The 22012-nt window shown below is 41.2% G+C and overlaps 1 protein-coding gene across 2 annotated transcripts in view; it reads right to left on the reverse strand.

The window, feature by feature from the left end:
- Positions 1-20352: 20352 nt before the first annotated feature.
- The window catches only part of utp15 (UTP15 small subunit processome component), a 58829-nt gene continuing 57169 nt past the window's right edge, over positions 20353-22012 (reverse strand). For both annotated transcript variants that reach the window (XM_073048306.1, XM_073048307.1), the window contains one exon: positions 20353-21756. In XM_073048306.1, coding sequence (XP_072904407.1) covers positions 21524-21756 — 233 coding nt within the window. In that variant the 3' untranslated portion in view covers positions 20353-21523. The remainder of the gene's footprint in view (positions 21757-22012) is intronic.

Genomic DNA, 22012 nt, shown 5'->3' on the forward strand with positions numbered 1-22012 from the left:
ACCAGCTTTCAAAATGTTTTCAAGTGCATCTTACAGGCGATATTGGTTTAACATCATAGGACAGCCTCATGACTGAAAACTGCTCTCTACAGTTACCGGCTCACAGCGTCAGGCCACTTGAGAAACATACTTCTGAAACTGACAAGACTGTAAGAAATCCTTGAATGTATTGGCCATATGTACAAGCTATAGAGCTGTGCCAATTGGACTACAGTAAACTCCCCCCCCCCCACCCCAGAATGAGATCAAGGAAGATTCTAGACAAGAGAGAATCTGCAGGTGCTGGAAATCCAAGCAACACACACAAAATGCTGGAGGAATTCAGCAGGCCAGACAGCATCTATCAAAAAAAGTACAGTCGATGTTTTGGGCCGAGACTGGAGAAAAAAAGATGAGGGGTAGATTTAAAGGGTGGGGGGGGGGAGGGAAGGGAGAAAAGCAAGGTGAAAGGTGAAACTAGGAGGTGGAGGGATGAAGTAAAGAGCTGGGAAGTTGATTTGTGAAAGAGTAACAGGGCTGGAGAAAGGGGAGTCTGAAGACAAAAGGCTGTGGAAGAAAGAAAAGGGGGAGGAGCACCAAAGGGAGGCAATGGGCAGGCAAGGAGATGAGGTGAGAGAGGGAAAAGGGGATAAGGTCTGGTGAAGGACAGGATGGTGGAGGGAGGGAGCCATTAGCAGAAGATCGAAAAATCAATGTTCATTCCATCAGGTTAGAGGCTACCCAGATGGAATATAAGGAATTGTTCCTCCAACCTGAGTGTGGCTTCATCATGACAGGAGAGGAGGCCATGGATTGACATATCGGAATAGGAATGGAAAGTGGAATTAAGATGGGTGGCCACTGGGATATCCCACTTCTTCTGGCAGATGGAGCATAGGTGCTCGGTGAAACGGTCTTCCAGTCTACGTTGGGTCTCACCAATATACAGGAGGCCACACCCGGAACACCAGACGCAGTAGATGACTCCAACAGTGTCGCCTTTCCTGCAAGGACTGTTTGGGGCCCTGAATGATAGTGAGGGAGGAGTACCAGGAGGGAGATCAGTGGGGTGGGAGGAGTGGACAAGGAAGTCGTATAGGGAGCGATCCCTGCAGAAAGCAGGAAGTGGGGGGGGCGGTGAAGATGTGCTTGGTGGTGGGATCCTGTTGGAGACGGTGTAAGTTCCAGAGAATTATGTGCTGGGCACAGAGGCTGGTGGGGTGGTAGGCGAGGACAAGTAGCACCCTATCCCTGGTAGGGTGGCGGGAGGATGGGGTAAGAGCAGAGGTGTGTGAAATGGAAGAGATACGGTTGTGGGCAGCGTTTATGGTGGAGGAAGGGATGCCCTTTTCTTTGAAAAAGATGGACATCTTTGTTCTGGAATGAAATGCCTCATCCAGAGAGCAGATATGGCGGAGACAGGAATTGAGAGAAGGGGATTTTATAAATAACAGGATGGGAAGAGGTTTTGTCCAAGAAGCTGTGAGAGTCTGTGGGATTATAATAGGCATCAGTAGATAAGCTGTCTCCAGAGATAATGACAGTGAGATTGAGAAAGGGGAGTGAAGATTCTAGACTTGTTATTTTGCCACCTTTGATATAAAACATGGTCATGGTCAAAAAACTACTCCTCACAATACAGGATACGTGAGATATCTCGGGTGTCTGCTGCAGCTAATAGACTATTGATGTAAACTACCTTGCCTCAACAAAGATGTTTGATTGCCTTGTCAGTTATGCTGTGATCCCATTGTAAATGTGTAACTCCAATAAATCATATGTTTACACCCAAAGTGTATAAAAAGTCAATGCACTCTGAGTTCAGGACATTTCACCGCAGGTCTCCACTGTGTTTGCTTAGGCTCTATAGATATCTATTATACTTAGTCCTTCAGGTTCTGTGTGACCCATTAAAAGTTACACACTGTGCATCTATCCTAGAATTCTGCAGTGTTGGGAGTTTAAGGGGTATTATTCATGCTTCCAGATGATGTAGAATGATGCCATTTGACCTATCAAGTCTCTACTAACTTTCATACCAATCCCCTCAAATATATTCAACCATATGGTTCTCTTGCATTTTCTTGCTTACCAACCCATTAAATTCCCCCAATTCCACCATCACTTTCCCACACTGAGGTTAGTTTCTGATGGTCAGTTACCCTGACAGTAAGTTAGAATTTCTCTTGGAAGGAGCACACAAGAAGATTGAGATGGTCACAAGGAAAACTTCACTCAAACAGCAGTGGAGGTCAGGATCAAACCCACGTCGCTGCAGCTGAGGGGCAGCGGCATTACATCCTGTGCGACTGAGCCGCAATGTTGATTTAATGGCTGCCCTAACAACTGGAGATGTAAAATACAGTATGTACTGCACACAGGTAAGCAGGGTACAGCAGCAAGTGCCACTTTCACCCAGATCTGCACCAATAAAGGGATGCTTAACTGATAACAGGTTGGTTACAGGACAATTAGTGGCATTTTTTCTGGTGCTTCAATGACTGTATTGATGCTATATAATGGCCCTGAATTTATAGTCACATCAGGAAGAAGCAACAGAGTCCTGCCACTTTCTAGAGGCATTCTGCAAGGTGATGGGTTAACTGCTCCTTTCTTCACCAGTAGAGGAAAAATATGTGGACACACGGATATGCCCAGATAGTTAAGCCTTGCCATATGGTGCAGGCTGGCAACAATTTGTGTTTTACATAAGCTGCTTCATAATTCTCTACAAAGGTGTTTCAGGATTCCAGTGACTATAAAGCTCTGTAAACTTTTACGTAAGCATGATGTGTGACATGGAGGTTAGCCTGCAGCTTGTAGATATCCCTTTGCTCTGTATTCCTCATTCCACTTGGTGTGGAGACTGTAGGCTCTGGAAGTACTGGAAGAGTAGCCCACTGAGTAATTGCAGGGCTCTTTGTACACTGCTCACTATGTGCAGATGATGGAGGGGGTGAATGTTCAGGGTGATTGATAGCTCGCTGAGCAAGTGGACAAGTTGTCCTGGATGGTGTTGAACTTTCACATGGGGTGTTGGAGCTGCATTCAGAATCAGAAACAAGTTTATTATCACAAGCATGTGTCATGAAACAACTGGATAACATTCCATCATAATCTGACTTGCACACTCCAGATGGTAGAATGATCATGGGCTGTCACGAGGTGAATCACATTCTGCAGGATACCCAGCATCTAAACCACTCTTGTAGTCACAGCATCTATCACTGGCCCAACTGAGCTTCTGTTCAAGACTGCAGTATTTGGCTATTGTCACTGGCTGCCAAGAATAGTTTCTAAACCCACTCTTACTGGATGTGGTTATGATGTAGCAATTTTGTAACACAAAAGTTACTTGGCCACTTGTCAGATTTTTTTCTTAAATGTTACCTAGATCTTTCCATGTGGAGGAATGGATACTTCATTCAGAGAGAAACTGGGAATTGAATTAAACACTGGGCAATTATATACTTCAAGCCATGGTCAGCTAGGTCTGTAGAGGCCACTCTTGATGGACAATTAAGTTCCCTGTCCAGGGAAAGCTCTGTTCCCCTGCTACTTCCAAGAGTTGTTCAACAGATGAAGACAATACATGGTAATCAGGAGACTTCCTTGGCAATGTTCACTGTATTCTCATAAGACTTGATGTTTGACAATGGACAGAACTCCAGAGAACTCAAAAGTTGACTCTTTCCCAGTTACCATTACTACACTACCTTTGTTGATGGGACATTTACATCAATTTTCAGAGAAAACACTAATCCCATATGTTTGAAATGATGATATTATTGTGGGTGATGTTAATGCCCATTTGGATACCAAGTGGTCCATCTGGATTTAACTCTTCTCTGCTTAAACATAAGAGTATTGTTACAATTGAGAGCCTTGAATGACAACTTCAGAAGATATTTAAGAATTAACCTGTGCGGATCTCTGCAAATAATTAGTGCTGGTTGGAGATTGGTTTTACATTGATATTTGCACTAACAGTTAAACTGCATCAACTTGGTGCCATTTCACTGTGAAACAAGATTCCAGTGCACAATTTCAACTATGATTGAATTTCTTTATCTAAAATAAGAAATTCTACAAGGCTGTTTTATGTTGATATTAACTAATTCTTTTCAAAACCATCCCTTGTTTATGGAAGACAGACTTTTGTTGAATGATACCTTAATAAGTGATCAATGTAAGTAAGTTTATCCAAGAATCTGAGAGAATTTCAGGAGTTCTTCTCAGAATTTGGATGATACTAGAGAACCCCACAATTACTACCTGTCCCTGATTATTATTTTAATAGCCTATTTCATTCGATTGTAATAATCAGTGCTAAGATTTCTGCTTGGAATTACATGTTAGGCATGGTCATGTTGTCAAGTTCGCCGATGACACGACCGTAGTGGGTCTCATCAGCAAGAACGACGAGTCAGCTTACAGAGAGGAGGTGCAGCGGCAAACAGACTGGTGCAGAGCCAACAACCTGTCTCTGAATGTGATCAAAACAAAAGAGATTGTTGTTGACTTCAGGAGGGCATGGAGCGGCCACTCCCCACTGAACATTAACAGCTCCTCAGTAGAGATCGTTAAGAGCACCAAATTTCTTGGTGTTCACCTGGCAGAGAATCTCACCTGGTCCCTCAACACCAGCTCCATAGCAAAGAAAGCCCAGCAACGTCTCTACTTTCTGCGACGGCTGAGGAAAGTCCACCTCCCCCCCCCCACCCCCCCCCCATCCTCATCACATTCGACAGGGGTTGTATTGAGGGCATCCTGAACAGATGCATCACTGCCTGGTTCGGAAATTGCACCATCTCCGATCGCAAGACCCTGCAGCGGATAGTGAGGTCAGCTGAGAAGATCATCGGGGTCTCTCTTCCTGCCATTATGGACATTTACACTACACACTGCATCCGCAAAGCAAATAGCATTATGAAGGACCCCACGCTCTCCTCATACAAACTCTTCTCCCTCCTGCCATCTGGGGAAAAGGCACCGAAGCATTCGGGCTTTCACGACCAGACTATGTAACAGTTTCTTCCCCCAAGCTATCAGACTCGTCAGTACCCAGAGCCTGGACTGACACCTTACTGCCCTATTGTCTTGTTTATTATTAATTGTAATGCCTGCACTGTTTTGTGCACTTTATGCAGTCCTGGGTAGGTCTGTAGTCTAGTGTAGTTTTTTTCTGTGTTGTTTTTTTACATAGTTCAGTGTAGTTTTAGTACTGTGTCATGTAACACCATGGCCCTGAAAAACATTGTCTCATTTTCACTATGTACTGTACCAGCAGTTATGGTCGAAATGACAGTAACAAGTGACTTGACTTGACTTGACTTGAGCAGATAGGCACATGGGAGGAATTCCCTGCAGGTATTGATGTGAAGATTCATCCTCAATTGTATATCAATTAAATGCATGATTCAAAAATTACGTAACTGATGGTTATGTCAAATAATTTATTAGTACTTACTAGATTTTTAAAATGGTTATATTACTCACGTGGGTCTGCGACAACAATTTGTTGCTGTCATAATCTCGTCAACTGCAGAGTGCTGTTGCATTATGTTGTTATATCGCCCCCTAATGGATTAGTTTGCATTTTCACATAATGATGCAATAATTTTGAACATTCTATCAACGGACTTATAAATAAAAGAATAGGATCTTAAGAAATCTTATTCTTAAATCAAATGGGTTTTTTTAAATGTCATTTTGGTAGAGGAACCCCCAAGAAACTCTTAACAAAATATTGATAGTCAAACAATTCCAATAATTTTAATCAGAGGAATAAATTCAACATTTCAGATTTTGTCCTAATTGAAAATTAATTGACCCAACACATTACCTTTGTTTCTCTCTTCATAGACATTGCATGACCTGCTGATTATTTTCAATGATTTTTAATTTATTTTAGATTTCTAGCATCTACAATGTTTTGAATCTGCATTTCTATGGCCTTCCAATTTAATGTCTCTGCTCATTTCCTAACTCCTATTGTGTAGATAAACATGCTATTATTGACATTATACTTGCATTAACACACGGGCATGTCATAAAAACTTAATTTGTTAGAATCAAACTCAAATTGGCTCTATATGCAGCAAAAATTGTTTTGCCTTGCATATGCTCAGCTTTACAATAACTTCATAAATCTATTTTCATTGGGTCACTCCTTTGTGAAATTTTTTTTTGAGAAACAGTAGCAATTTATAGTGGTCAATTGTCCAGCAACCCGTACAGTTTTGGGATGTCCGGGGAAATCAGGGCTCTAGGAAGAAACCAATGTGCAAACTGCATACAGAGACCCTGAGGGCTCTGGCACAAATGAGGTAGTGCTTTTTCTGGCTGTGCCATAGGGCCACGCTCAATGTAACGGGAGTTAAGCCATTTGCTAAGTGCTGCATCACCATAATCGATTTATAGTTCTGTTTCCAATTTACACTACATGCTGCATCCGCAAAGCAAGCAGCATTATGAAGGACCCCATGCACCCCTCATACAAACTCTTCTCCCTCCTGCCGTCTGGGAAAAGGCTCCAAAGCATTCGGGCTGTCATGACCAGACTATGTAACAGTTTCTTCCCCCAAGCTATCAGACTCCTCAATACCCAAAGCCTGGACTGACACCTTGCCCTACTGTCCTGTTCATTATTTATTGTAAATGCCTGCATTTTTTTGTGCACTTTATGCAGTCCAGTGTAGGTCTGTAGTCTAGTGTAGCTTTCACTGTGTTGTTTTTTTTATTACGTAGTTCAGTCTAGTTTTTATACTGTGTCATGTAACACCATGGTCCTGAAAAACGTTGTCTCAGTTTTACTATGCACTGTACCAGCAGTTATAGTCAAAATGACAATAAAAGTGATTTGACTTGACTTGAATTGTGGCTGTAAACATTTAAGGGGGCCTGAAATAAGAAAAAAACAGAAGTATCTGAAGCATTCAGCAGGGTAGCCAGCATGTAAGGAAAGAGAAACTGTTAATTTGGAGGAAATAAATGTAGAAATAGTGTGTCTGGGTGGTTGATGGTTGGCATAGATGCAGTGGACTCATGTGCTGCATTTCTTTGACTATGAATGATTTGAAAGGTCCTTACAGAAAAAGTAGTGTAACTATATTTTCAGAAAGAATATCTTAAAATCTCATCGAAAATTTCAATTTATTTATCAGTCCAAGATGGCGACAAGCTGTGATCTCCATTCAGTTGCAGTTCAGATTTCATTGTTTTTTTAATTGTTTAATTTCTTGATCTTTAGTCCAACAAATCAACGCCTACTGTAAATACCAATCTGACATAGAATAATAAGTGAAAACTAGTTTTTCCACCATCTACAATACTGTGCAGCAATCTTGTATATATAGCTAGGGTACCAAAGAGTCTTGCGCAGTACTGAAGTAATTTTATGTATTGCACTATACAGCTGTCACAAAAAAATCATGACATATATGAGTGATGATAAATTTGATTTTGATATGTGTGTCTACTGTAGACAGAGTGGAGAAGGGACAGGGAGAGTGGAATCATGGTTGGGAAATGGGAGGGAATGGGAAGCACCAGAGAGATGTTCTGTAATGATCAATAAACCAATTGTTGGGAATCAAGTTACCTTGCCTGGTGTCTCAGGGCTGGGTTTGTCTGCACCCACACCAACCCCCGCCGGGCACTCCTTCTCTGCCACCAGTCCCACACCCTTCATGCAGTTCTCACCATTCCCAACATCCTTTGCACCTGTCCGATTTACAAACTCTCTCTCTGCTCCACATAGACAAGGACAGTACTGTGCAAAAGTCAGGCACCCTAGCTATATACCTGTGCCAAAAACTTCTGCACAGTACTGTAATTGCACCATGCCAGACAGAAACATTGAGCAAGGTAAGAATCAAATCACCTGCTCTTCATCTAAGATGACATTACTAGAGCGAGAATCACAATCAGGTTTATTATCACTGACATATGTCATGAAATTTGTTGTTTTGCAGCAGCAGTACATTATAATACATAATCATAAAAAGCTACTTACAAATACATATATTAAAATAAAAAAGTAGTTCAAAGAGGAAAAAAAGTGTATTTATTGTCCAATCAGAAATCTGATTGTGGAGGGGAAGAAGCTGTTCCTGAAATGTTGAGCATGTGTATTAGGGCTCCTGTACCACCTCCTTATGGGAGCAATGAGAAGAGGGCATGCACTGGATGATGGGGTCCTCAATGATCCATGCACTGGATGATGGGGTCCTTAATGTTTGATGCTGCCTTTTTAAGGCATCACCTTTTGAAGGTGTACTCGATGCTGGGAAACTAGGAGTTGGCTGAGTTTACCACTTTCTACAGATTTTTCTAATCCTGTGCAGTAGCCCCTCCATACCAGACGTTTGTACAACCGACGAGAAAGCTCTCCATGGTAAATCTCCTGAAATTTGTGAGTGTCTTTGATGACATATGTCTCTTCAAATTCCTAATTAATTATGGCCACAGTCATGCCTTCTGTGTAATTGCATCAACATGCCTGACCCAGGATAGATTTTCAGAGGTGTTGACACCCAGGAAGTTGAAACCACCCACCCTTTCCACTGCTGATCCCTCAATGAGGACTGGTGTGTGTTCCCTCAACTTCCCCTTCCTGAAATTCACAAACAATTCCTTGGTCTTACTGACATTGAATACAAGGTTGTTGCTGCAACACCACTGAACCAGCGGAACTATCTCGCTCCTGTACGCCTCCTCGTCACCATTAGAATTTCAACCAACAATGGCTATGCCATTGACAAATTCATAGATGGCATTTGAGCTATGCATAGCCGCAGAGTCGTGGGTGTAGAGAGAGTAGAGCAGTGAGCTAAACAACTCACTGAGTCGTCCCGGTACTGATAATCGGCAAGGAGATGTTATTTCCGATCTGCACTGTCTGTGATTTCCCCATGTGGAAGTAAACAATCCAGTTGCGTAGAGAGCTATGGAGACCCAGGGTCTGGAGCTTGTTGATTAGATACAGAGGCCCAGGGTCTGGAGCTTGTTGATTAGACACAGAGGCCCAGGGTCTGGAACTTGTTGATTAGACACAGAGGCCCAGGGTCTGGAACTTGTTGATTAGATACAGAGGCCCAGGGTCTGGAGCTTGTTGATTAGACACAGAGGCCCAGGGTCTGGAACTTGTGGATTAGATACAGAGGCCCAGGGTCTGGAACTTGTTGATTAGACACAGAGGCCCAGGGTCTGGAGCTTGTTGATTAGACACAGAGGCCCAGGGTCTGGAACTTGTTGATTAGATACAGAGGCCCAGGGTCTGGAGCTTGTTGATTAGACACAGAGGCCCAGGGTCTGGAGCTTGTTGATTAGATACAGAGACCCAGGGTCTGGAGCTTGTTGATTAGATACAGAGGCCCAGGGTCTGGAGCTTGTTGATTAGATACAGAGGCCCAGGGTCTGGAGCTTGTTGATTAGATACAGAGGCCCAGGGTCTGGAGCTTGTTGATTAGATACAGAGGCCCAGGGTCTGGAGCTTGTTGATTAGATACAGAGGCCCAGGGTCTGGAGCTTGTTGATTAGATACAGAGGCCCAGGGTCTGGAGCTTGTTGATTAGATACAGAGGCCCAGGGTCTGGAGCTTGTTGATTAGATACAGAGGCCCAGGGTCTGGAGCTTGTTGATTAGATACAGAGGCCCAGGGTCTGGAGCTTGTTGATTAGATACAGAGGCCCAGGGTCTGGAGCTTGTTGATTAGATACAGAGGCCCAGGGTCTGGAGCTTGTTGATTAGATACAGAGGCCCAGGGTCTGGAGCTTGTTGATTAGATACAGAGGCCCAGGGTCTGGAGCTTGTTGATTAGATACAGAGGCCCAGGGTCTGGAGCTTGTTGATTAGATACAGAGGCCCAGGGTCTGGAGCTTGTTGATTAGATACAGAGGCCCAGGGTCTGGAGCTTGTTGATTAGATACAGAGGCCCAGGGTCTGGAGCTTGTTGATTAGATACAGAGGCCCAGGGTCTGGAGCTTGTTGATTAGATACAGAGGCCCAGGGTCTGGAGCTTGTTGATTAGATACAGAGGCCCAGGGTCTGGAGCTTGTTGATTAGATACAGAGACCCAGGGTTTGGAGCTTGTTGATTAGATACAGAGGCCCAGGGTCTGGAGCTTGTTGATCAGATACAGAGGCCCAGGGTTTGGAGCTTGTTGATTAGATACAGAGGCCCAGGGTCTGGAGCTTGTTGATCAGATACAGAGGCCCAGGGTTTGGAGCTTGTTGATTAGATACAGAGGCCCAGGGTCTGGAGCTTGTTGATTAGATACAGAGGCCCAGGGTCTGGAGCTTGTTGATTAGATACAGAGGCCCAGGGTCTGGAGCTTGTTGATTAGATACAGAGGCCCAGGGTCTGGAGCTTGTTGATTAGATACAGAGGCCCAGGGTCTGGAGCTTGTTGATTAGATACAGAGGCCCAGGGTCTGGAGCTTGTTGATTAGATACAGAGGCCCAGGGTCTGGAGCTTGTTGATTAGATACAGAGGCCCAGGGTCTGGAGCTTGTTGATTAGATACAGAGACCCAGGGTCTGGAGCTTGTTGATTAGATACAGAGGCCCAGGGTCTGGAGCTTGTTGATTAGATACAGAGGCCCAGGGTCTGGAGCTTGTTGATTAGATACAGAGGCCCAGGGTCTGGAGCTTGTTGATTAGATACAGAGGCCCAGGGTTTGGAGCTTGTTGATTAGAGCTGAAGGTATGTGTTGAATGCTGAGCTGCAATCAATGAACATCAGACTGCAGTAGGTATTGCTTTTCTCCAGTTGATTCATGTCAGAGGGGAGAGCCAGTGAGGTTGCATCCACTGTAGACCTATTGTGGTGACAGGGAAATTGCAGCAGGTCCAGGTCCTTGCTTAGGCAGGAGCTGATTCTGACCACGATCAACCTCTCCAAAGGACTTCATCACATTAGATGCGAGTCCCACTGGGCGATTATCATTGAAGCATCACCCTGCTCTTCCTGGGCACTGGTATGATTGTCATTATTAATGAGCATGTGGGAACCTCCTACTGCAGCAGTGAGAGATTGAAGATGTATTTGAACACTCCCGCCAATTGTTTGGCGCAGGTTTGTAGTACCAGGTACACCATCAGGTTCACCCTCTTGAAAGATATTCTGACATCAGCCGCTGAGACAGAGATCACAGGGTCATCAGACGCTGCAGGGAGTAGCACAGGTGTGGTTTTATTCTCCCTTTCAAAGTGTGTATAAAAGGCGTTCAGCTCATCTGGGAGTGATGCATCACAGCTATTCCTGATGTTAGGTTTCACTTTGTAGGTAGTAATGGCCTGCAAACCCTAATATGTATCCTAATAAAATAGCATTCCACAGGTCATACCTGGACTTCTTGCAAATTTCTGAATGCGACAGACAAAGCCCTCAGCGGACTACGAATCTGGTTCATCCACAGCCTTTGGTTTGGGTATGTCTGGGATGTTCTCCAAGGCACCTACTCATCCACTGGTCTTGATGAAGTTGGTGACAAATATGGTGTTATTAATTCAGATTCAAAGATAAATCCCTGAATATTGTCCAATCTACCAACTCAAAGCAGCCCTGCAGGCGCTCCTCCATCTCCCTAGACCATACTTTCTTGGTCCTTACTACTGTTGCTGTGGTCTTTAGTCTCTGCCCACACGCCAGGAATAGAAGTACAGCCAGGACTTCGGACTTTACAAAGTGCGAGTGTGGGATGCATGTTAAGCGTTCTCTGTAGTGGTATAACAGTGGCCAAGTGTGTTGGCTCCTCTAGTTCCACAGGCGATATGTTCAGAAACTTCAAGCTGGCCTGGTTGAAATCCCCCACAATGGTAGGGGAAGTACCTGGGTACACTTTTGATTACGGTGCTCAGTTCCTCCACTGCCTGCCTGATGGTGGGCAGGGGTAGGATGTAACTGCTACCAGAATGATGGCAGGAAACTCCCTCAGCAGATGAAATGGTCGACATTTGACTTCTAGATGTTCCCGGTTGGTGTCGAGGTGGCCATTGTTGGGAATAGGCCAGTGGCAAGAGTAGAAGCGATAGGCTTTGGGTCATTCAGGCTTCGGCGAGGTAAGCGGGTGGGGTGGACTTCATTTTTTGGTTTTTCTTTGCATTTTTTTTTTGAGGAATAGAGAGTATGTCGGCAGGGTTAGTATTTTTCTTTGAGTGTCAGATGTGGGAGTCCTGGGAATCTTCCAGTCTCCCAGATGGGCACATCTGCGCCAGGTGCACCAAGATGCAGCTCCTGAGAGACAGTATTAGTGAGTTTGGGCTGTGGCTCGATGGTCTACAGCTTATTAGGGAGAGTGAACAGGAGATAGATAGGAGCTACAGGGAGTTAGTCACCCTGAGGATGCAGGAGTTAGACAAGTGGGTGACCGTCAGGGAGGCAAGAGAAAGAGCTCAAATAGTAGAGAACAGCCCTGTGGCCATTCCCCTCGGTAATCGTTATCTCGTTTTGGATGAGGTTGAGTGGGGTGACCTGACAGAGGATGACCACGGCGATTGGGTCTCTGGCACTGAGCCTGGTTCTGTGGTGCAGAAGAGAAAGAGGAAGTTGAGGAATGTAGTAGTCATAGGGGATTCCATAGTGAGGGGAACAGACCGGAGATCCTATCAGCCTGATAAAGATACTCACATGATGTGTTGCCTCCCAGGTGTCAGGGTACGGGATGTCTCGGATCAGGTGCAGAGTATTCTGAAGGGAGAGGGTGAACAGCCAAAGTCTTGGTACACATCGGTACCAATGACATGGGTAGAAAAAGGGAGGAGGTACGACCTGTACAAAACGGATGGGTTACACTTGAACCCAAAGGGGTCCAATATCCTAGGGGGAGCATTTGATAGAGCTGTTGTTTGGGAGAGTTTAAGCTAATTTAGCAGGGGTATGGGAACCGGAGTCATAGGGTTGAGGAAGGGGAAAACAGAAATAAATCAAAGGTAGTGTGAAGCAGAGGTTATAAAAAGAGGCTTAATCACAACCAGTTGGATGAGTTACAGGACAATAGAGGCATGGTGCAGTTAAAACAGAAAGCAACAAATACTGAACTGGAAGTGTCATATGTGAATGCAAGCAGCATAAGGAATAAAATGGATGATCTTGAAATTCAGCTACAGATTGGCAAATATAATGTTGTGGCCATCTCTGAAACTTGGCTGAAGGATGGCTGCCGATGGGAGCTGAATGTCCAAGGATAAACGGTGTATCGGAAAGAAATGGCAAGGGTAAAAGGAGCCTAATGGCAGTTGTATGCAGGCCTCCAAATAGTAGCTGGAAAATAAAATTGAAGACCTCAGTGCAAGATTGCAGTACCAGAGGGATATCACAAAATCATGGCTAGCCTCCGTCATTTCAGATGCCGTGCTGCAACCTGATGGCTTCACCATTCTCCACAGCTCAGTCTTTTAAAGGTAGAGGAGTATACTTGATGATTAACTCATTGTGGTGCACAGACATAGTGATCTGTCTCAATCCTGCTCACTCGATCTTAGACCACAAGATATAGGAGCAGAAGTAGGCTATTTGGCCCATCGAGTCTGCTCCGCCATTCAATCATGGGCTGGTCCAATTCTTCCAGTCAGCGTCATTCCTCTGCCTTCACCCCATACCCTTTGATGCTCTAGCTAATCAAGAACCTAACTATCTCTGCCTTAAATACACCAAATGACGTGGCCTCCACAGCCACTCGTGGCAACAAATTCCACATATTTACCACCCTCTGACTAAAGTAATTTCTCCACATCTCTGTTCTAAAAGGACACCCTTCAAACCTGAAGTTATGCCCTCTTGACCTGGAAACCCCTACCATGGGAAATAACTTTGCCATATCTAATCTGTTCAGGCCTTTTATCATTTGGAATGTTTCTAAGAGATCCCCCCTCATTCTCTTGAATTCCAGGGAATACAGCCCAAGAGCTGCCAGACATTCCTCATAGGCTAAGTCTTTCATTCCTGAAATCATTTTCATGAATCTTTTCTTGTCAACTTTGGGCAAAAATTCAACCAGTGTCAAAAAGATTAAAAAGCATTTTAAGCATTAGTCTTCTGACAGCCAACACACTCCAGTGTGAAGAAGCAAACATTCAAACTCTTCATCATTATACTGGCATAAAAATATTCTGCTACTTAATAGTCTCCATCTTTGCACAAGAAATCATGTTCCCAATCGGAATACTTTTATCCTCAATATACATTTTAAGCTCGTTGATTTTCCACTGATATTTTAAAAATTTTTACAAGAGAATTTCTTCATAAACTTTTCCATTTTTGATAAATTGTAAATATGCCATTAGCAATGGAATGTTGTCCGACAATTGACTCATCCAGTTGTATCCCAAATTCTGTTTTTCGTAGCTCTATGCATAGTTGATTCTCAATGTTTTCACTCATTTCATCAATACAACGAGCTACAGAGTTATTACCCAAACAAATTTATTTGAGAACAGTGATGAGCCCTTCTGATACAGCAGGCATTACTAATCTTTCACCAATTGTCTGACTCTAAAGCCTCTGGTTTTAATCATACCTGTAGACTGGCGCACCTTCCCCACTTCTCGAGACCTGAATGGTTTGGATTTCTCAAAATGATCTCCTGGAATTTTCCTAGTCTCTAGTCTTTCTTTCTGGTGAGGCAACACTTCACTTGGAAGTATGCTAGGGTTGTCTATTGTGTCCAGTGCTCCCGATGCAGCCTGCTCTACATTGGTGAGACCCGTTGTAAATTGGGGGACCGCTTCGTCAGATACCTCAGCTCCATTCACCAAAAGCAGACCTTCCTAGTGGCCAAACATTTTAATTCCAATTCCCATTCTGACATGTCAGTCTATGGTTTCCTCTTGTGCCATGATGAGGCCACAGACAGGGTGGAGGTGCAACACCTTATATTCCATCTGGGTAGCCTCCAACCTGATGGCATGAATATTGATTTCTCCTTTCAGTTAAAAATGATTCTGTCCCTTCCCCTCTGCTTCTTTTCTCCACTCCAGTCTCTTACCTCTTCTCACCCATCTATTACCTCCCCCAGTACTGTTCTTCCCTTTCTCCTATGGTCCCCCCTCCTCTCCTATCAGATTCCTTCCTCTCCAACCCTTTGCTAATCCTTCCCACATGGCTTTGCCTATCACCTTCTAATGAGCTTCCTTCTCCTTCCCACCTTATTATTCTGGCATCTGCCCCTTACTTTCCAAACATGAAGGGTCTCAACCTGAAATGCTCACTGTTTATTCATTTCCATAGATGCTGCCTGACCTCTAGTATTTTGTGTGTGTTACTTTGGATTACCAGCACCTGCAGAATTTCTTGTGTTTATGATCTGTCATGCATTTATTCTTATAAATGTGTCCAACTTTTGAATTTAGTAATACAGTACCACAGCTTCTCATTTGTATGTAGTTTTGCATAAATTGCGTGTTTGTAACCCAGGAACAACCAAGAAGGAATGGGAACAAAAATCTACTCTGAGAAAATGTTGGATAAGCTTGTTTTTCTCCCCTTGGAACAAAGGCCAAGAACCTTGAGATTTATAGAGATGTCAAGATTAAACAGGAAGAGAAATAATGAGTCATATAGGTTTATTGACAATGCTGTAATTTCATAGTCACTGTAACCTTTACATTTTATTTTCCCCAGGATTTATTATCAAAGCTACCTATTTCTTTCTGTTTCTGATTATGTACATGTAGAGAGGATCGGAGTTGATGACACATGATTCTTTTTCTTTTCTTAGATATTATAAACAGCCCATGTTTCTTTTCCTTTTTTTTAGTTAGTGGTTAGCTTGATAGAGTAGTTTTTTTTTGTTTGGGGTATATAATTTTTTCTTATTCTTTTGTTTTTTTTCTTACTGTTATACCTAGTTTTCTTGCCTTGTATACATTATATTTGAACCATGTATGATTTTGAGAGATTTAATTCTCCTGTACCTATTGTTTATATATCCATCTATGTTAGCTTTTAATTTTGTAATCCCAATAATTATGTATCAATATTTGTTATCTTTATATGTTGATACTAATAAAAAGATTGAAAAAGAAAAAAAAGCATATTCTCTCATTGGTGCAAGAAGAGTTAGTGTGGTCAGATTTTTGGGTTACTTGTTCTGTTACACAACCATTTAATTCTTGTGGTCAGGATCTCAAATCTAATTATAATAATACATAGCATCACAAATATAAAACCAATATTTCTATATAATACACTCAACAGAACTGCATAATTTCTGGCAAAATGTTTATCTGAAATATTCACTCTTCTGGAAGTTAACATAACAAAGTTAATGAAATTAACTAAGTGAACTGCAGTCTATATTTACAACCCAATGAAAATGCAGAAAATGTAAATCACTATAATATTTTCTCCTTCAAATATACTTACCAAATTCCTTCCTTTGCTAAACCCTAATCATATTTACATACAATTCGGATCATAAATCACAAATGTTGACAGCCCACATGTAATTTGAATTGAAATAACATTTCTTAAAATCACTAAAGTATCTTTAAGGCATTTTCATTCATAATACAGAGCCTATAAAAAGTATTCACACCCCTTGGATGTTTTCATATGTTATTGTTTTACAACATTGAATCACAGTGGATTTAATTTGGCTTTTTTGAAACTGATCAACAGAAAAGGACTCTTGTGTCAAAGTAAACCAAATTTCTACAAAATAGTCTAAATTTATTACAATTATTAAACAGAATATAATTGATTGCATAATCACTCACCCCCTTCAAGTCAGTATTTAGTAGATGCACCTTTGTCAGCAATTACAGCCTGAGTCTGTGTGGATAGGTCTCTATCAGCTTTGCACATCTGGGCACAAGTTTTCCCCATTCTTCTTTATTAAACTGCTCAAGCTCTGTCAGATTGTCAGATGGGAATCATGAGTGAACAGCCCTTTTCAAGTCCAACCATAAATTCTCAATTGGATTGAGGTCTGGACTCGGGCTTGACCACTCCAGGGCATTAACTTTGCTGTTTTTATGTCATTCCTGAGTAGCTTTGGCTTTATGCTTGGGATCATTGTCTTGCTGGAAAACAAATCTTCTCCCAAGTCATAATTCTTTTGCAGACTGCATCAGGTTTTTCTCCAAGATTTCCCTGTATTTTACCCTCTACCTTCACAAGCTTTCCAGGACCTTCTGCAGTGCTGGGATGATTTTCTTTTGATAATGTGCTGTGCTTGGCTTAGGCCAAACACACTGTTCAGTCTGATGGCCAAAAAGTTCAATTTTGGTTTCATCAGATCATAGAACCTTTTTCCAGCTGATTTCAGAATCTCCCACATGCCTTCTGGCAAACTCTAGCTGAGATTTGAGTTTTTTCCCTCCAACAGTGGCATTCTCTTTGCCACTCTCTCATAACACTATGACTAGTGAAGCACCCGGGCAACATTTGTTGTATGCGGTCTCTCCCATCTCAGCCAAGAAAGCTTGTAACTCCTCCAGAGTTGTCATAGGTCTCGTGGTGGCCTCCCTCACTAGTTCCCTTCTTGCACACTCAGTTTTTGACGACAGCCAGTTCCAGGCAGATTTACAGTTGTGCCATATTCTTTCAATTTCTTGATGATAGACTTAACTGTACTGCAAGGGATATTCAGTGACTTGGAAATTCTCTTGTATCCATCTCCTGACTTGTGCTTTTCAATAACCTTCTTGCAGATTTGCTTGGAGTAATGTTTGCCAGGATACCGACTCACCAGCAGCTGGACCTACCAGATACAGGTGTATTTTTACTACTATCAACTTAATCACCTTGTCTGAACTAATTATGTGACTTCTAAAACCAATTGGCTGCACTAGTAATGATTTGGTGTATCATATTAAAGGAGGTGAATATTCATGCAATTATTTTGTTTTATATTTGTAGTTAATTTACATCACTTTGACTGTTTTCACTTTAAAGATTAATTGATCAGTGTCAAAAAGAGCCAAATTAAATCTACCATTATTCAATGTTGTAAAACAATAAAACATGAGAGCTTCTGCTGGGGGGGGGGGGGGGGGGGGTGGAATACTTTTTATAGGCACTGTGTGTAAACGTAGCTTTAGTTGACTCAAATTCAGTTTAATATTTTTTTAAAACTAGAGGGAACGAGAAAATGAAAACATAAGATAGGGAAAGAGCAGATTATCTGTGGAAGAGAAATCTCTTGAAGAGCATGTCCCTTAATACCACAATTTAAATTACAGGGAAAAAATACGTGTAAACTTTTAAAAGGCCTGTACTATTCATTCATTACTCAACTGGGGATTTCATTAATGATTCAACAACGAAACCCAATGCATAACTGGACTCAATTCCCAGAGAGGTTTTGTTGAAAAAAAGCTCAACAGGGAAAGCAGTTGGGTGCTCCAATGAAATTAATACATCTTGGCTAAACTAAAAGTCTTCTTCAACAGTGCTATATTGATGAAAAATGTCTAATTCAATGCTAGGAAGCTAGAATCAGAGACAGCGCTGCTACCACTTATAGCAGGCTCAATGACCACAAATAAAAAGGAAACTGAACAGATTACTGTCTAATTGTCTCTCAATGCAAGTTAATACCTTGAAAAAATGATGCACTTCACTTCAAGGCACAGTAGGTCAAATTGCTTATTGTAAAGTGCCTTGAAAAAGTATTCAACCCCCAGAACTATGTTCACATTTTACTGTCTCATTTTCTACAATATGTTGAAGTATGTTTTTGACCTAATCTACAAAACATTGTGCATATCAAATCAAAAGAAAAATTCCAAAACCTGTCAATAATTTACTAAAAATTAAAACTAATATTGAGGCTGAAAAAGTATTCATCTCCTTTGTAATTACTGCATTTCCTCTGGCATAATACTGTACATTACCCTACTAACTCATCCAAATGGTTGATGTAGAAAATTGGAGGATCACCTGAATAATTACCCCTTCTCTCTGTAACGTTCAACAGTATGGTAGATTTTTCAGACCAAACCAAAATGAAGACAAAGCACTATTAAAGGCAAGTAAGAGAAATGATAGTGAAGCACAAATCTGAGGACGGGTACAAGAGGATCTCACAGGCACTAAACATACCTCAGAGTGAAAAAAATGGAAAATTTATGAAACCACAGCCGTGCTGCCTAGGTCAGGCCACCCCACTAAACTTAGTCACCAGAGAAGAATGGCGCTTGTAAGAGCGCCTACTGTGGCACCAGCAGTCACTCTGAAGGAGCTGCAGAAGTCAGTGGCTGCAACTGGAGATGAAGTTCATGGCTCCACAGTCTCAGGACTTGCACAAAAAGGGTGTTTACAGAAGAGTGACAAGGAAGAAGCCCTGGCTTCAAAGGCAAGTGGAAGTCAAAATCAAGTGGTGTTGCCCTCTGATTAGCCAGTATCTTCAGCATAGGGCTTATATCTAGTCATTAGATTACAGAATTCTAAATTGCTGACCCCTTGTCTTGAAGGTTTAACTACAAGACTTAAAGAAATTAGAGGATAAATAACCAAGACAGAACTATGTGTTTATAGTCAGTGATTTGAAAATCAAACCATCAGAAACAATACAGAAATGACACTGCATGACAAGTAAACTACTGTACTAACAAAATAGATGTATAAAAAGTATTGATGTATGCATTTTCAGGGCCTAATCAAGGCTCTGTATATAATAAAAACATTCAAGTATGTTATTGAAATTCAACTAATAATTCATAAATAGTTATGTGAACCAGCAACCTTATTTATTTTTAAATAATTCTATAATTTAGACAGATACACTCTGGACAATGGAAATTGATTGGACCTAACACTGGCACAACATTGAAATTCACACTGAAGGGAAATGTAATGTCTTGACAATTGTTTTTCCAAAGTACTTGCCATCTTCAAACCATTCCCATACTTTGATTCTCAACTAGCATCAAATCTTTCCTCAAAACTATCTTTTAGGCAATTACAGGAAAGAAGATCTCTTTATCTAGGCCACAATCTGATATCCTACGCTGGGAAAATTGATCATAAACTTCCTGAGATTTCAGCATTAAAATTAGCTACTAATAATTGCCCTCCATTCTACCCAATTGCTGAATGCAAGAATGGCATGCATAGCTATGGACACATTAAATATATTACAGAACCATTTATGAATTAGCTCTTCCATTGATCAGTATTATGTTATAGTTACATGTACAATGGGTATAATTTTATAAACTAATAGTGGGTTGCTCCTGGTAAAACAAATATAGTGAATTAGCATCTGACTTAATTCTACTACTGACAGTTCCTTTATAAGATCTTGTTCACAATGATCAGTATATCTTTCATATTTTCATCCCAACTCACTCTTACTGAGCAGATTGGGTCTTCGAAAATTATGAGACCAAATAATGAGACATAGCTATAAAAATAAAACAACTACTTGTTGAAATAACATTTATTCACAATGACCAACATTTGTTCACAATGACCACCATATCAAGCATTCTTCTTTTATATTTCTATCTCAAAACTTCTTTACTGTGCAGAATATTTTCAAAGAGTGTGTTTTCAAATCGCTTTTGCAGCAAATTCTGAGACCTTCCCATCAAGATAAAACTTCTTGTAGGAACACTGATAAATAATTATTTCACTGGCTCATTCTTCTCAATTGTAAAGGATTCTCAAGAATACAGAACTTCCAGTACAAGGCAAAATTTCATGAGAGATTTCTTTAAAAGTAACTCAGCAAGATGACTAACTTTTTGATCTTAAATAAGATGATAGGAGAGGTTGATCTTCTCAGTCAAAATCTTTTGGTGTGAAGTTAATAATGTCTAACAATTAGGAAAGAAAATGGTTGCATTTTTCACCTCCCTTGCCAGGAAAGGTAAAGATAATTGCTCATCCATCACTTGACTAAGGTTAGCTTCCTCAGGACACTTCTTCAAACTCTCTTGACCTTTACATGCTCACAAATATTTATCCAATAAGCACCCAAATGTTACATGAGATCCATGAATTTACGAAGTTTGACTCAATTTAGCAATTGCTTGCTAGACAGTAAGCAACTGGTGCTGGGTCTTTACCTCCTAGTAATAGGAGCTATCTTAACAACTAGCTCTCAATAAAGAGGTTTTTTTTATTTATGCTGAACATATTTCAAGAAAACAGTGTACAATTTGGGCTCTGTACTCTAATTTACAGCGCTTTTGCTCGTCTTACTGTAATAGCTACAGCATCATGGTTACATTGTTGACTTTAAGTTAAACTTTATTTGTCCATTATACGAGGCTCTGATCTAGATTATCATTTCTGCAGAACATAGCTGCATTTTTGTCCATCACTTAGCACCTAAAATGTTAAACGGGAAACCTCACAATTGGTAAAGATTTGTTGCTCCTTCAGAAAACATACAAAAATATTTATCTCTGAATAAAATTCAGATATTCATAGATCCTACATTTTCTTGACATTAAACCAATGGAAAAGAGATATAACATTGCTTTTGGCGATTGCACAAGAGCATTCTACAATGTTTGCTTTTAAATCAGAGAGCTTTAAGGATAAACTTGTACTAGTGTACTACAACCTGACAATGAAGAGGCCTGGCTCTATGCAATTGTTGTCGTTTTTTCTTGTGCAGCTCCAGAAATTAAGGCACAAATCTGACTTCCAGGTACAACTGCTTCCTTTTTAGTTGTCATGGTGGCAAAAAGTGTGTCCATCATTCCAAGCACTCCAAGCAGACCTTCCCGATAATCAATCTCTTTTCCCACCAGTTGCTGTAAGTTTATGAACTGCTTGTCAATCACTGGTGACGTACCGATCACAGAACTATACACACCTAAAAGCAACAATGAGTAAATATAAAACTGTAATTGAATAAATATTTTGGATACAGTGGAGAAAGAATTAAAATTATAAAGAAATGGCTTGATACTAACAAATTATCACTGAATCTAAGTAAAACTAGTTGGAAATAGTTGGAAATACTGTACCAAACTCATATAGTAAACTTAGAATAAATGATGTTGAAATTGATAAGGTATTTGAAACTAAATTTTTTAGGAGTGGTAATAGACAGTAAATTAAGCTGGAAA

This window comes from Hemitrygon akajei, chromosome 6 (genome assembly GCF_048418815.1).
Source record: "Hemitrygon akajei chromosome 6, sHemAka1.3, whole genome shotgun sequence".
Taxonomy (NCBI): Eukaryota; Metazoa; Chordata; class Chondrichthyes; order Myliobatiformes; family Dasyatidae; genus Hemitrygon; species Hemitrygon akajei.